Source organism: Canis lupus, chromosome 14 (genome assembly GCF_003254725.2).
Source record: "Canis lupus dingo isolate Sandy chromosome 14, ASM325472v2, whole genome shotgun sequence".
NCBI classification, from domain to species: Eukaryota; Metazoa; Chordata; class Mammalia; order Carnivora; family Canidae; genus Canis; species Canis lupus.
The window spans coordinates 23,345,378-23,361,787 of NC_064256.1; the positions used below are offsets into that span (position 1 = coordinate 23,345,378).

The following is a 16,410-nucleotide window of genomic DNA, read 5'->3' on the forward strand; positions in this document are numbered from 1 at the left end:
GATACTGGCACAAAAATAGACACTGATCAACAGAACAGAATAGAGAGCCCAGAAACAAACCCAGAGTTATATGGTCAATAAATCTTCAATGAGAGATACAAGATTATGCAATGGGAAAAGACAAACTCTTCAACAGATAGTGTTGGGAAAACTGGACAGCTACATGTAAAAGGATGAAACTGTACCACTTTCTTATACCATACACAAAATTACACTCAAAATGGATTAAGGACCTAAATGTGAGACCTGAAATCAGAAAAATTCTAGAGGAAAGGACAGAAAGAAATTTCTCTGACAGTGGCTGTAGCAACATCTTTTTAGGTGTGTCTCCTGAGGCAAGGGAAACAAAAGTAAAAATAAACTATTGGGACTACATCAAAATGTAGCTTTGACTACATCAAACCTTCTTCACAGCAAAGGAAATAACAAAACTAAGAATCTGGTCCAATCAAGAATGGGAGAATATATTTGCAAATGACATATCCCATCAAGGGTTGTATCCAAAATCTATAAAGAACTTATAAAACTCAACACCCAAAAACCAGATAATCCAAATAAAATATGGGCAGAAGACATGAACAGACATTTCTCCAAAGACCACCTACAGATGGCCAGCAGACACATGAAAAGATGCTCAAAATCACTCATTATCAGGGAAGGACAAATCAAAACTACAATAAGCTATCACCTCACACCTGTCAGAATGGCTAAAATAAAAAACTCAAGAAATAGCGTTGATGACAATGTGGAGAAAAAAAAAAAACATCATACATTGTTTGTGGGAATGCAAACTGGTATAGCCACTGTTAACGATAATATTCAGGTTCCCCCCCCAAAATTAAAAATAGAACTGCTATAATCCAGTAATCACACTACTGGGCATTTACCCAAAGAATATGAACACACTCATTTGAAAGGATATATGCACTCCTATGTTTACTGCAGCATTATTTACAATAGCTAAATTATGAGAGCAGCCCAACTGCACATCAACAAATGAATGGATAATGGAGGTGTAGTATGTATATACAATGGAATATTATTCAACCATTAAAAAAGAACAAAGTCTTGCTATTTGCAGCATGAATAGAGCAAAAGAATATAATGCTGAGCAAAAGAAGTCAGAGGAAGACAAATACCATGTGATCTCACTCATAAGTGGAATTTAAGAAACAAAACAGCAAACAAAGGATAAAAAAAAAGAGACAGCCCAAAAAACAGATTCTTCACTACAGAGAACAAATGAATAGTTACCAGAGGGGACGTTGGTGGGGGGATGGGTGAAATGGGTGATGGGGATTAAGAGTATACTTATCATGAAGAGCACTGAATCATCTATAGAATTGTTGAATCAGGGAATCCCTGGGTGGCTCAGCGGTTTAGCGCCTGCCTTCGGCCCAGAGCATAATCCTGGGGTCCCGGGATCGAGCCCCACATCAGTCTCCCTGAATGGAGCCTGATTCTCCCTCTGCCTGTGTCTCTGCCTTTCTTTCTCTCTGTGTCTCTCATGAATAAATAAAATCTTAAAAAAAAATTGTTGAATCACTACACTGGAATTAAAATTTAAAAATAATAAGTAGGAGTTAAAAAAAAAAAAGGAAAAAAGAAAAGTAGGTGGTAGATCAGGCAATTGAAGTTAGACTCCAATAGGAGAGTTCTTTTGTCAAGAAGTTGAGCCTGACCAACTATGTTGAAAACTGCTAAAAGTTGGATTAGGATGATATCCAAGGAATATTGATTTGGTCTGGCAATATGGAGGCTGTTGACAACATTGATTAGTAGTTTTCAGTGGCATGTGCAGGTGGAGGCCAGATGAGAGTATATTGAACAAGAAATCAGAGTTAACTTGTAGACAATGTTCTCAAGAAGAGTTGCTATGAAGGAATCAGGGAATTAGGGCTGCAAATGGAAAGGGATACAACAAGAATCTTTGCTTTGCTTTTTAAAAATGTTCCAATGGAGCTTGTTCATACATATTGGGAATAATCAAGCATTGGATAATGGACAAGAGGGAGGGGAAGTAAGAAAGGGATTTAAATCACAAGTAGAAGAAATGACTTTTGGTAGAAGAGGAGAAAATGTACCACTTATAAAGGAAAGAGAAATTGGGCCAAATGTCAAAAGATTTGTAGACTTGATGGTAGGGATATACTGCAGTTGTTTGCGGGGGCGGGGGGTGGGCAGGCGGGCAGGTGTAGGGATGGCTTTAGATGATTGAAAAAGAAAAGGGGTAAGACATAAAATAATCATCTTGCAGAAACTGAACATTCTGCCAGGTTCCTTTCTCTCCCCCCCCTCTTTCTATTCCCCCTCCCATCAAATTTATTTTCAGAAACACCAAACTCCATTTGATTAAAGATTGCTTCTTTTCTGCCTTCTTTTCTCGTTTATTTTGTCCTTGATTCTCTTGTTCTTTATTCCTACATTCTTCTCCCTTGTTCCCCTCGCTTCAAGTATTGGATATATGTGAATACCCCTAAATCCACATCTCTGCTGTTCTCAACTTCACTATCATTTAAAAACTACCTTCAAACATTTTTTTCCTCTTTTTTCTTCTTGTATCTATATGAGATGGTTGGAATCAACTACACTTATTGTGGTAATCATTTTGAAAAATATATATGTGAATCCAATCCTTGTGCTGTGAATCCAATTCTTGTGCTGTATATACCTTAGACTTATACCATACTGTGTATCAGTTACAGCTTAATAAGACAAAGAAAAAAACTGCCTTCACTTGAATATCCTCTGGTTCTTTTATTTATAGCTGAATTCATAATTATCTTCTCATCAAATCTACTCATTCTCCTGGCTGCCATGTCGAAGCCACTACTATCCTGCCAGCATTACAATCCTGAAGCTTCAGAGTTGTCTGACCTACTTTCAAAGTCCCTCAGCTGAGAAGATCTATCAACTTTCATGTTTTCCTCTCTACATCCTCTGTCATTCCCCTAACTCTCATTACATAAACTCACATGGATTATCACCCAAGACTGCTAAATCATCTTCCAGTATGCAATCTCCTATCCAGGTTGAAAACTGTCCTTGCATCAGTCTTCATGAAGCATAGCACCACTCATGTTCTCCCTACCCATTTGAGAGTCTGATAGCTCCTCACTACATACTCTATATAAAGTACAGGCCTTGCCCACTAACACCCATGACCGGTCATCCACAGATCCAGGTTTGTCTTTCATCAATAATCAATCAAGGTAGACTGTCCAATTATCTCGTAACATATCCTGTGTCTTCCTAAAGACAAGACTTCCCCATATTTTTCTTCCTGGTGCCTTTCCTCAACAGTGATCTTTCCCTCTCATCACTTCCATGTTCTTTTATTTACACCTCTCCTCTTGAAGACATATGTTTAGAAATCATTTTTGCCTCGATTTGTAGGCATAGCTTTTTGCCTCTGATAGACTACAATTTACCAAAGTGTGAGAACGGATGTGCCCTACAGAGTATACAGCAGTGTCTGACACTCTGAAAACATTTAATAAGGAACTTGATGAGGCCTGCTGCCAGTAATGTGTTATTAAATCTTCATATAGGCTAATTAGATGTATTAGTACAGGCTCTTTCAATAAGATGCTGAATAGGACACTGAAAGTTATGTGCTACAAAAAGCTTAAAATAATAACAAGAAACTTCTCTCATCAAGCACTGATGAATTGATTGCACTTTAACAACAGTGCCTTAACTCACTCATGTAGTAAAGAGTAAAATTCAGACACATAAGAGGAAATTAATCCAGAACACATTTTAATCACTCTGAAATCTCATAAAAAAACAAAGTAACACTATGATAATCAAGCATACTCTCTTCATAGGATTACTGCTGCTCTCATGCATTGTTGACACTGTGTTCAGAGCTAAAACAAATACAATGCCACAGTATGAAAAGAGAATATCTGCAGTTTTCTTTGGTCCCCACATCTTCAGCTTCTGAATGTCCTGGCTTTGTACAATATAGTCTTTTAGTTAAGTGATAAAAGTCAGCTTATATATCAGCTTAGGGAATGTGCCCCTGGCATCAGAGTTGGCTATAGAAATTGCTGTGGAAATGAAAGCTGAAAACCTGGTGGTCCTCATCACTGTTTTCTACTCTTTTTTTAGATTTTATTTATTTATTCATGAGAGACACACAGAGAGAGAAGCAGAGACGTAGGCAGAGGGAGAAGCAGGCTCCATGCAGGGTGCCCGATGTGGGACTCGATCCCAGGATCCCAGGATCACGCCCTAAGCCAAAGGCAGATGCTCAACTGCTGAGCCACCTAGGCATTCCTGTTTTCTATTCTTGTAGGAATACTTACATACTTGCTCTTTTGATATTTACTCTTTAAAAATTAGATAACCCCTATTTCTATTGCTTCTTTTGGACTTCTTTTAGAAAAAAGCATTGGGAAAAAGTTCCTTGACATTGGTCTTAGCAAGGATTTTATGGATACAATGCCCAGAGTACAAGAAACAAAAGCAAAAACAAACAAGTGAAACTATATTAAACTAAAAAGCCGGGCAGCCTTGGTGGCTTAGTGGTTTAGCACTGCCTTCAGCCAAGGCGTAATCCTGGAGACCTAGGATCAAGTCCTACGTCGGGCTCCCTGCGTGGAGCCTGCTTCTCCCTCTGCCTCTCTCTCTCACTCTCTGTATCTCTAATGAATAAATAAAAATTAAAAAGAAAAAAGTCTTCTACACAGCAAAGGAAATGGGCAAAGGATCTAAACAGATACTTTTTTCAAAAAAGACATTCACATGGTCAACAGGTACATGAAAAGATGCTCAACATTATTAATCATCAGAGAAGTGCAAATCAAAACCACAATGAAATACCAACTCACACTTGTTAGAATTTCTTTTTCAGAAAAGACAAGAGATAACAAGTGCTGGTGAGGCTACGCAGAAAAAGGACCCCTTGGGACACCTGCGTAGCTCAGCAGTTGAGTGTCTACCTTTGGCTCAGGTCATGATCCTGGGGTCCTGGGATTGAGTCCCACATCACACTCCCTGCTGGGAGCTTGCTTCCCCCTCTGCCTATGTCTCTGCCTCTCTCTGTGTCTCTCATGATTAAATAAATAAAATCTTAAAAAAAAAAAAAAGAAAGAAAAAGTACCCCTTGAGCACTGCTGGTGAAAATGTAGAGTGGTGCAGCCACTATGGAAAACAGGATGGAAATTCCTCAAAAGATTAAAAGTAGAACTAGCATATAATTTAGCAATCCCACTTTTGGATATATTTCCAAAGAAAATGAAATGAGTAGGTAGGTCAAAGAGATATTTGCAAACCCATGTTCATTGCACATTTATAATAGTCAAGACATGGAAACATAGAAATATAAAATATACACAATACAATGTAATATTCTTTAGTCATAAAAAGAAAAAATTCCTGCCATTTGTGATTACATGGATGAAACTTAAAGGCATTTTGCTAAGTAAAATAAGTCAGATGTAGAAAGACAAATACTAAACATTCTTACTTATATGTGGAATCTAAAAAAAATAAATAAACCTGAACTTATCTAATAGAGAACAGATTGGTGGTTACCAAGGGCAGGGAGTGGGGAGTGAGGGAAATGGGTGAAAGTGGTCAAAAGATACAGACTTCTAGTTATAAAATGAATAAACTCTGGAGCTGAAATATACAGTGAGATGACTGTAGTTGACAATACTATACTGTATATTTGAAAGTTGCTAAGAAAATAGATTTTTAAAAGTTCTCACCACACGCATAGGTCATGGATGTGTTAAATAACCTTATAGTGTTCATCATTTTGCATTATAGACCTAGATAGCCCCAAATCATTATTAAACTTACACAATCTTATGTCATTATATCTCAATAAAACTAGAGAAAAAAAAAGCAAAATTTGTATTATTTACATGAAATGTTCCTTTCTACTTAAACACATTTTTTTTTTTTCAGTTCCTTTATATAGGCCTCTTGAGAATAGCCGTTCTTAACAGTGAGAGAGAACTGTCTACAAGTCGGCAGGATGTCATTCCCTAACTGTCCTCAACTGTGCTTCTCTGTCCATTTCACTTGGTTATTTTTTTTTTCTGCAAATGTCAACTGCCTGTTTCTCCATCACCAATTTCACTGTCCATTTCAAACCTCTGATGAGCCTCCAATATCCACTAGGGCTAATATTTTTCACTTTGCCTGTATACTCAGCAGAATATAATTTATGCTTTCTTTTTGAACACCAATTCCAATGCAAATATCTGTGTGGTTTATAGGAGCTGCATGGCACATTTTTTTCTGCTTTGTGGCTATGTCTTTTCAGCAGATCTACCTATGGTCGTATGTATTTTTTCTGATAAAAGGCACAATTTGGGTTCGACAAGCACTTGTTAAAATTTGCTACTCTTTCAACAATATTGAGCATATATGGATCGTCTACCATGTACCAAGCACTGTTATGAAGATTCAGCAGTTGTAAAACAAAAAGTCTTGCTTTCATAGTTCTTATATTCTAGATGGACAAAACAAAAAATAATTATAATAGGTTGGATTGTGATAGGCTTTCTGGGGGAAAAAAGTAGGATACAGATTAGGAAATGTGTAGGGGTGTTTGCAATTTTTAAAGGGTTTTCAGAAAAGCTCTCATCATGAAGGTGATGACTTCTGAGTAAAGAGCTGGTGGAAATTAGGGAGCAAACCATGTGAATATCTGGGGCAAGAACTTTTCAGGCAGAGGGAGCAGCACCCAGTGCAAAGGCGCACGCAGGCTGTCACAAGCAGTAAGGATTTTTATTGTAAGCATCTGCCAGGGACAAAAATTCAGGCAAGGCTTTTTTTGTTGTTGCTATAAAGAATCTACCTACAACAGAGTTTAATCAGCTTAAGATGAACATCAGTGCATATCTGTTTAGTGTTCTTTCTCAGCCATGACCTCATTGCTAATACTGACAGCCTGGACTGCCTCTTAGATTTGGATGAATCTTGGACATGCAGCCTGGCAAACCTGGATGAAACCAGAAAAGAGAGGTTTGATTGCTCTGTAGGCCCGATGCTCCTTTACCTCATTTTCTCTCTACATGGGGCCGGATATTAATCATATGTAGTCATTGATTCCAAGTTTTAATTTAACCTAAAACATGTCCATTACTATATATGAACGAAGAAGATAATATACTAGAACTTTACCTCAAATGAGCTAATGGTAATTTCTGTCCCACAGACAGCCAAGACATAAGGCTACTGAGAGCAAAGGTGGCTCCCGTGCCATCGAACTGTTTTTTCAATGTTATTTTCTTCTAGTCAGGGCAACATAGTAAGGAGGTCATTACTAACATTAAGTCTCATATAGAATTTCCAGAGATTGTCCCACTTATATTCAACCAATAGAAATAATCTGCCCTGGACCTTTTTTTTTTTTTTTTGGATTTTATTTATTAACAAGAGACACACAGAGAGAGGAAGAGACATAGGCAGAGGGAGAAGCAGGCTCCATGCAGTGAGCCCAATGTGGGATTCAATCCTGGATCCCAGGATCATGCGGATCATGCCCTGAGAGAACGGCAGACGCTCAACGCTGAGCCACTCAGGCATCCCATGCCCTGGGCCATTCTATTCTAGCTAACACAGTGGTATAACAGTGCTCTGCTACTCAAGCTAGCCACACCTCCTTCTCAGGATTTTCTAATTTACTGAGGAGAACATTTTCCTAAAGCTTCTGTGATGCTCTAGGAGCCTACTCTCAGCCTTGATGAGGATAAAGCATTATTAAGAACTCAACACATAGACATTTGAAAGCAGGTTTAGTTTATTTTAGCCCACCTTTGATTTGTTTGGAGACTGAACTCCTTACACAGGAAGATCAGTACTTATTTCATGAGAATAAAGGCTTAAGAGACAACCAAGATTTCTTTAGCAAAGAGAAGCTGATTGAACATCTAAACAGGTCATGATAACTTATAAGTAACTAAAAATAGGATTTTAGGACATTAGTAGTTCTCTGTGTGGGTCATTTAGATTTGCTTTAGATGACTGATTTAATTGGCTATGGTAGAATTTGAACATACACCGAAAACCTTTAAAATATGGCTAGGTATGCGGTTTTAGATCCAAATCAAGTATTGATCATTATGACTGTGGCTTGGTATAAATTTAGAATTATTGTAATCTAATGTGTTGAGGTTGTTCCATACTTATATTTAGGAGAGGCCAGAGAGGATATTTCTATAATGAAACTATGCTGTAATCAAATCAAAACTTAGTAATTTACTGGCCTTTTTCTTTATTTCACATATTTTGATCTGTTAAAGTTTTTGTTTCTGATATGCTAAAAAAGTCACAGCAAAGAAGCTACTTACTTTTTCCCTCATGAAAGAATGCAATTTCCTAATTAATGAAGTCTTTTAGGTGGAAAAACTAACACAATAGATCAATTACACCAAATTTGAAAGAATAAAGTTTTTGCTCTATGTATAATTAAAATATATGTTATTGTGGAAAGAAAAGCATACGTAGTAGGCTATCTTCACTTGTAAAATTTCTTTTGAACTAATGGGAACTTATCTCATACAGGAGATTTGTGAACTGTTTGTAAATTCTCTACCAATCGTATACTCCACAGCTTTATGCTGTGATGTGCTAGGATAGAGGGCTTATAGATTCAAGTTAGTTTACCTAAGTTGGATTCTTAGCTCCCTACTTACTAGCTGAGTAATCTCAGACAAGACTTTTAGCTTTTTTGTGCTATAGTGGAGAATGTCATGGGGATAATAATAGTATCCACCTTGCAGATTATAGGAGAACTAAATGACATAACACATAAAACATTCTTAGGCCAGTGGCTGGCATGTGATGAACGTTCATTAAATGTTAGCTATTATTCTAGTGTTTGATAGAGTGAGGAACTACCACCGGTCTTAATGGGAAGTACTGGATGCAATTCCTGTATTTTTTTTTTTAATTGGGTTTCATCTACTTTTCACAGAAGCTAGTATGCTTTTTGGTCTGAGAGCACAAGGAAACAGAGACGGATGGCTCCTCTAAGTGAAACTAACCCCTGAACATAGTATCTAAAATCACAGGAAGCTTGTCAGTGTGGGCGGACACCAAGAGCAGACCGATTTGATAACCCCCTTCTCTCTCCATCTCTGTCTCTCTCTCTCTTTTTTAATCTCATGGAAATTAATGGAGAGAATCTGATGTATACCTTTAATTGTTCCCGCATAAGGTTTATAACCTTGGTCTGCTATAGGGGTAAACTTAGGTTTTTGATAGGCATCCAAAAATCGTTGTATCTCTCCAGTTTCACTGCAGAATAGAAACTAAATTTACCACAGTGGACTGTTACATTAAGTCTGGTATTTATTTCTCCCAAGAGGCCATCTGCTTCTGGGGAAAGGCAACGGGGTGCCCTCCATGAATATAACCAATTGATGGTGTAAGGATGTACAATTCATTGTTGACCCTTGCAATTCCGCTATTGTCTTGGAATGTAAGATTTGCTTCTCTTTTCACTGCGTAACTACAAACGTTAAGGGTAGACTTTCATAAAGAGCATTGGCCCGGCGTTCGATCCAGCTTCTAGACTTTGCTTTTGATGCCCTGAAGTTCTTTTGATCAATCAGCCCACTAAGCCACGAAAACTCAGGTTACTGAAGCTAGAGGGGAAGGGATGGGTTCTTCTGGTTCCACCTCTAAAACGTCCCAAAAGAGCAGGTGTACTTGCAAAGTTAAAGCAGGGTCGTCGGTCTCGAGTTGCACAATCGGCGCAGGAGGGTGGAGCCCTCGCAACTGGCTCACCCCAGAGTGTGTGTGTCTGTGGGTGTCGGGGCACGCGCAGGACACACACGGACGCACTTTCCGAGGGCAGCCCAAACTGCTGCCCTCGCCTCAAAGGCTGTCAACTCTCACGCCTCTCCCTGCGGCGCACTGCTGGCCCCCTCCCCACGCCTCTACTCCGTCACGCCCCGCCCCCAAGGTAGCATGCACCACTCTCATTGGTCACGGCTCCCCTCACTCCTACGCCGCGGCCAACCACTCGAGAGCTGGTGGAGCGCGGCGGAGCCAATGGGAGTGCTCGTTGCGGCCGCTGCCGGGTCCGGGCGCCGGGAGGCGGTGCCGGGGGCGGGGCGCGGGTGGGGAATCAGTTGCCGTTTGGAGTGAGGAGCGGGCGGAGGCGGCGGCGGCGGCGTTTGCGGTGGCGCGGGATCCGCGGGGAGCGAGACCCCTCCAGGCCCTTTCGTCCTGCCCCGGTCCCCAGAGGCAGGGGTCTGGGCCGTCCCTGCAGTTGGCGGGCGCTCCCGCGCGCGCAGCCCTGCGAGGCGGCGAGCGGCCCCTGAGGCGGCGTGAGCCGGACTGTGGTCCCTCTCCCCTGTCAGCGCGATGCCCGGGGCGGCGGCGGCGGCGGCGGCGGCGGCGGCGGCGGCTCCGGCTCCGCGCTCCTCGCGGGCCCGGCCGTGACCGCCTCCGGAGCCCGGCGCGGCGGTTGGGGCCGTTGGCGTTTGTTGTCGCAGCCTTCCCCTCCCCCTCGCCGCGGCGCCGAGGCTCGGAGGCGGCGGGGGTGCGCGTTGGGAAGGGGAGCGGGAGACTCCTCCTCCGGCCCCCGCGCCCCTCCCCCTTACACACTCGCACGCACTGCCGCGCCGGCTCCCACACGCTCGCGCGCCTCCCGCTCCGCGCCTCGGTGTCGGCGGCGGCGTCCCGGGCCTGGGAGCCACCATGTCCACTGCCTCCTCCTCCTCCAGTTCCTCTCAGACCCCTCACCCCCCGCCGCAGAGGATGCGGCGCAGCGCCGCGGGCTCCCCGCCCGCCGCCCCCTCGGCCGGCAGCGGGAGCGGTGCGGGCGGCGGCGGCGGCGGCGGCGGCGGCGGCGGCGTGGGGTGCGCCCCGGCTGCGGGAGCCGGCCGGCTGCTGCAGCCCATCCGCGCCACGGTGCCCTACCAGCTCCTGCGCGGCAGCCAGCACAGCCCCACGCGCCCGCCCGCCGCCGCCGCCGCCGCCGCCGCCTCGCTGGGCAGCCTCCCGGGGCCCGGCGCGGCCCGCGGCCCCAGCCCGCCCAGCCCTACGCCGCCGCCGGCCGCGGCCCCGACCGAGCCGGCGCCGCGGGCCAAGGGCCGCCCGAGACGGTCCCCCGAGAGCCAGCGGAGGAGCACCTCACCTGAGAGACGGAGCCCCGGCTCGCCCGTGTGCAGAGGTAGCGAGCCCAACCCTTCCGTCCTCCCGGGCGGCGGCTTCCCCGACGGTTCGGTCCGTGGAAACTCCAGCCTCTCCGGGCTTCTCTTTGCTAGTGCATTACCGAAGGTGTGAAAGTGGCTTTGGGAACCTCACCTCCCTGCGGTCGCCGCGGGGCTGCGGGGCTCGGAGGAGCGAACTGCAGAGCAACTTTTACTTGACCCACATGCCGCCCCTCAGATTTTATCTTCCATCACTCGCCTGCATCGAAAGGTTTTTTTTTTTTTTTTCCTTCCAGTTTGTGAGCTGATTAGCTCACTCACGTACGTGTGTGCTGTTGGTCGCGGGGGAAGGAGGAGCTGGGCAAAACACTTAAAAACACACGCACCCAAACTCTGGCAGCCCGAGAAGGTAGCGGGTGGTAATCTGCAGCCTCTTTGTGCTTTCCTGCGAAGTTCCTCGCAGTGTCCCTGAGACTACTGGGATATGTATGAATATATTTCTCTTTTGGAAGGGTGATCTGTTGGGTGTGTAGGGGAGACAGTTGTGAATGTGCAGTTGAAGTGTGTTGTATAGTGTGGTGGTGGTGGTGGTGGTTGGATGGTGGGGATTTTTCTTTTTTTTCTTTTTTTTTGGTCTCTCTCTTTTCTCTACTTTATATAGTCATATGCATCACAGCAGTACTTCCCTGGAAACCGTCTATGCCCAACTCGGGATTTTCATGGTAAATTTCTAAAGACCTATTTGTGGAGTGTGCTCACTTTTTCCTTCCATTTTTAAGTACACTTAACAGTTCAGTTGAGCTGTTAAAGGATCTCAAGTTTCTTTTTTGTTAGGTGTCAAAGGTAATGGTGAGCTAGTGGATGCTGTCGGCTTCCCTTAATGTTTTGTGTTTTGGTTTGGTTTTGTTTATGTCTAGGGACACAGTGCATGATCTAGTTGAGTCCTGGGGGAGAAAAGGAAGATTAGCCAAAACAGGGACTTAAAGCTCATAAGGGAGAGTGGAGTAGCTAATATAATTAGATGCCAGGCTAGAGCTACAGATGCTGCTGCTGCTGCTCCTGCAGCAGCATCATGGAGACAACTGATCATACCGAGTGGAAAACTCTCTGCTTGGAAGGGAAACACTGTGGAGCTCTCTGTACGTTTATGTGGTATGTGGAAATTTTTTTAATGGAGTTTTGTTTTTAAACGAAAGACTTAGAGAAAAGTGATTGTGTTATGATGGATTGCAGTTTGGCTGGTTTTTGTTTTTGTAAAAAAATATTTCTGGCTGATAAATTAGCATGTTGCTAAGGCACTTGTTTTCAGACCACTTGATGGTGTGGCAGAGTAGGATGTAGTGCAATGGTATGTGTACAGGAGCACCAAGAAATACCTCCTGTAATCTGTATGCACCAGGAGGAATTTGCTCCCCCACTCCTCCCCCAGGTCAGGCCAGCTGCTGCAGAAACTGACATCCTCCAGCAAATCCTGAATGAATGAATGAAAACAACGTGATCGCCCTAATAATGACCACAACCGAACACAACATCTTTGGCTGTATTTTATAGAAAAGGCCACCATTTTCTAACAGATTAATGCCATATGCAGCTCCCATGCACATTTTCTGGAGCTATATGAAATGAGAGGTAAAGGAATGAATAGAAGCCAGCAGTTAAGAGAAATTTTTGAGTGATTTAGCTTCAACAGTACATAGATTGAGTTTTGGGATTTTCTTTTAGGGACTAATGTAACAGCCATAAAATAACCATTTCAGACTGTGTACACAGGGTTTTGTGGGCAGAGTAAGAGTAGTTGCTGCAACAATTTAATGGCCATCCAGTGCCTCCTCCCCTTTTGTTGATAAACACTAACATCTTACAACACATCCTAGTACAACTTGTTTTTCTGTATCCTTCAAAAGCCTTAATTGCTGAAGAATTACATGGTCCATCATAAAGTAGTTTTAATGAAATTTGTGATCAGGCTTAAGCTATCCTCTTTGTTGTAGTGTGGCGTATCCGAGTTAAATGCAATTTTAATGTAATCACGATGAAAACACTTTTCTGAGTCTGGTTGTGCAGCAGACAGATTTGCATCACCAGAGAGCTTGTATTGGGAATAGAAGAGGCTTTTCTGCTGTTTTTAACACCAGGTGCTTTGTCAGTTTCCTACATTTAAGGGATTTTGAATGCAGGCTCTTCAGCCCCCAGTTCCCTGATTATATTACCTTTATGTTACTTCTCCACATCCTGCCTTGCCACTCTCTACCCAAATTAAAACTGTGCAACTAATCTATTCTGTTTAGCTGGCCATTTAAAATCTGCGCTATGAACAGTTGAACAATCTTTCAAACATTATCTACTCAGTTTCTTTTAAATTCTGCAAGGTTCTGACTTCAGTGGATTTTAGCCTCCACAGGTCAAGGCTCCTGCTGCTGCCGCTGTTGCTGCTGCTGCTGCTGCAGACACTGACATCACTATACTGCATGAATGAAAAACAACAACGTGCTCCATTTCTTGCTCTCCACCTCCTTTTCTGCACACTTCTGTGTGTGTGTGTGTGTGTGTGTGTGTGTAAGAGGTGTTATGCTGCATTTAAAACTACATTTAAAAATGTTAAATTAAGTGGATGGTGGCTCAAGGGATATGTATTTAGTATAGAGGCATATTGTTTACAAAAAGCTTCAAGTGCTATGAGCATTTGGGCTGGAGGTGACATAACTGAGCATTCAGTATTTTTTTAAATCTGGACTGGTGGTTATGGAAGAAAATACAGAAGCTTTAAACACTTTTCTTTGTAACTGTTTTACCAAGAAGAAGTAATGAAACAACATGATTTCCAAACATGTTAGGTTATTATTTCCCTCTTAAACATTCTTAATATGTATATTTATAGGGTTATGGCTGTAGTAATAAAGAAATGACACTCTGATTATTTCACAAAGCTGAGGAAAAGCTGATTTTTGTAAAGATGCAATCAAATTTTAATAATTTATAAAATTCAACAAGATGGCAATTTATTTTTGTAGCACAATTTTAGATGATTTTAAAGGGTATCATAACAGAAGATACATAAATCTTTACCTTGCTCTGTATAAGGATATGAACTTTTACAAATTAAAACTATCTTGTTTATGCATGTGGATCATACTTTTGTTTGTATTTTTAAAATTTCTTTTGTATTTTTAAAACTTCAAGGTTTGTTATTTATATTCATTTCTTTACTTCTGCCATTAGCAAAATGTCACCCTCCCCCTTGTTTGGTTCTGAAGGGTCTTGAAGTGGTGAATGACAAGCTGCTGAATGCATCCTCAGGCTCCCTGTGATGTGTTTGTAATAGATGTAAAATCATAAAGTATTATGCAAATAGTTATTTTTTTGTAATGGTAATACATAAAGTCTACCTTTGAGATAAATAGAACAACTCAAATGAGAATATAACAGGATGTTAGTGTTAAAAATTAATAATCCCCAAATCATGAGTAATATCCAAAAGAAAATAAAGTTGCTTCTTTCTGAAACCTCAGAGCAAAACCTATGGATTTAGAAACATTACAAATGCTCACAATTTTACTGTGTAAGCTAAGATAGTAAGTAGCAACTGCAAATCCTTTTGTGGTTTTTTTTGGTAAAGATTGAACATTAGGATGAATTACAAATTCTAAAAGATATAAAAGCAGTTGCATTAGAGTACTCCGGATGGAGAATACTGCTTATTCTTAAGTGTACTAAATCTAGTTTAAAAAAACATGGAAGAGCTTGTAATTTATATGGCTCCTTTTATGGAAAATAGCATGCGTTGATTCCTGATTTAACATAACATTTATTTAGGCCTAATGTGCTAGCAGGTTACTGACTCTAGAGTGAAATTTGATTAGATTTTTTCATGATTATTATTGAGAGCTTTATTGTTTTATACATTAAAAAGTTATGATTACATTTTAAAAGAAAATACAAAGCCAGCCAGCATGTAATGTTGAATGACTTCATGTAGTGTGCGTGTATGTCTTTGTGTTTTAATCAATTAATTTGCTTTCAGTTTTTTAATCTTTTCATTAAATTTCCCTCTTTGAGTCATTTTTGTGCTATGCCCAGTCTGTAGAATGCAACATTTTTAATTACTTTTTTCTCCCCCTTACTTTTTAGAGATACTTAGGCATTGTCTTCATATAAAGTTACTTCTCAGGCTGATATTCTTAGAAATTAAGGTCCTTCTAATGGCCCCCCTCTTTTAAAATTAATTTTCTTAGAGTGCTTAGAGGACCTTGTTTCAAAGCTTTCCTATACTTGAGTAAAAATAGTTAAAAGTTGTGGGGGTTTTTGTTTTGTTTTGTTTTTTCCTAAAATGGCAGGTTTCAAATACTGATTTTTGGGAAAGGTTATAGGCCTTTGAGAACTACACTAAGTATCAGCGGCATTGATTATTTAGCTTTTCCCATCAGTTATGGTGCATAAGATTTCTAGTTCAGTGAATTCAATAGAAAAGTGAATTTATATAAGTTATTCTTAACTGTCTTACGTTTAAAGATTGTATTCTCAAATAAGGTATGCTAAGCCTATTGAATATCATACACCTAAGATACATAAAAGCACCTTTGTCAGTTTAACTCTATATATAGTTTTGTGTGTATATATTGAGCTAAAAATTATTTCATTATTTACAGTACTTTTTACAGAAGGACATGTCTTTCACTGCAGTCTACATTTCTTCAAGGATTTGATGCAAATTAGGATTTATGCATTGGGAAATGCTGAAGGGTAATGACATCCTTGTGGTCTTTTTTTTTTTTATTTGTGATAAATGCAGACTAAATGTGAACAAGGAAACAAAGAAATAATTGGGCTCCATGGCAATGCATAACAATGGAAATAAATGGCAATGTTCAATAAATGGCTAATAGGAGAAGGCTTTTCCTATGTCTGAAATTTAAACAAATTTCTAAAAGTCTACTTTACCAAAACTTTCACATGTAGTGAGCTAATAGTCTGCCAAAGAATAAATGCTAATGACCATGATATTCTTAATTTTAGTTCACTCTTTTCTCCAGTGCTAAAAATTGCCAGACACTGCCACCAAGATAGGCTTTTCCATAGCACCTGTGCCTGGTGCTGTTATCTTTTGTCTTCAGTATATAATTTTGTTATTAAATGATAAAGCAAATCACCGATGCTGTTTCTGTCCTTTGTACTTTGTATTTTAGCAAGAGGTTGAATTTGAGACCGATAGTCTTTTAATTGAGTTTACCAAAAGTGGAGTAAAGAGAACACTACTCATCTATTAATTTGGAAAGCCTTAGGA

The 16,410-nt window shown here is 41.1% G+C and overlaps 2 protein-coding genes and 1 long non-coding RNA gene across 6 annotated transcripts in view; 2 read left to right on the top strand and 1 right to left on the bottom strand.

Annotated features, from left to right (window-relative positions):
* Positions 1-11,253, bottom strand: part of LOC112674859 (uncharacterized) — a 103,294-nt gene extending 92,041 nt beyond the window's left edge. For 2 of the 3 annotated variants that reach the window (XR_004804692.2, XR_003145617.3), the window contains exon 1: positions 11,114-11,253. This is a non-coding gene — a long non-coding RNA (uncharacterized LOC112674859). The remainder of the gene's footprint in view (positions 1-11,113) is intronic. The other variant, XR_004804695.2, reaches the window with a different exon arrangement.
* Positions 1-16,410, top strand: part of UMAD1 (UBAP1-MVB12-associated (UMA) domain containing 1) — a 360,265-nt gene that overhangs the window by 318,360 nt on the left and 25,495 nt on the right. The gene's annotated exons all lie outside the window — the stretch shown is intronic.
* Positions 10,478-16,410, top strand: part of GLCCI1 (glucocorticoid induced 1) — a 100,377-nt gene continuing 94,444 nt past the window's right edge. Inside the window, exon 1 of one of the 2 annotated variants that reach the window (XM_025471244.3) lies at positions 10,478-11,149. In XM_025471244.3, the coding sequence (XP_025327029.2) occupies positions 10,675-11,149 (475 nt within the window). In that variant the 5' untranslated portion in view covers positions 10,478-10,674. The remainder of the gene's footprint in view (positions 11,150-16,410) is intronic. The other variant, XM_025471245.3, reaches the window with a different exon arrangement.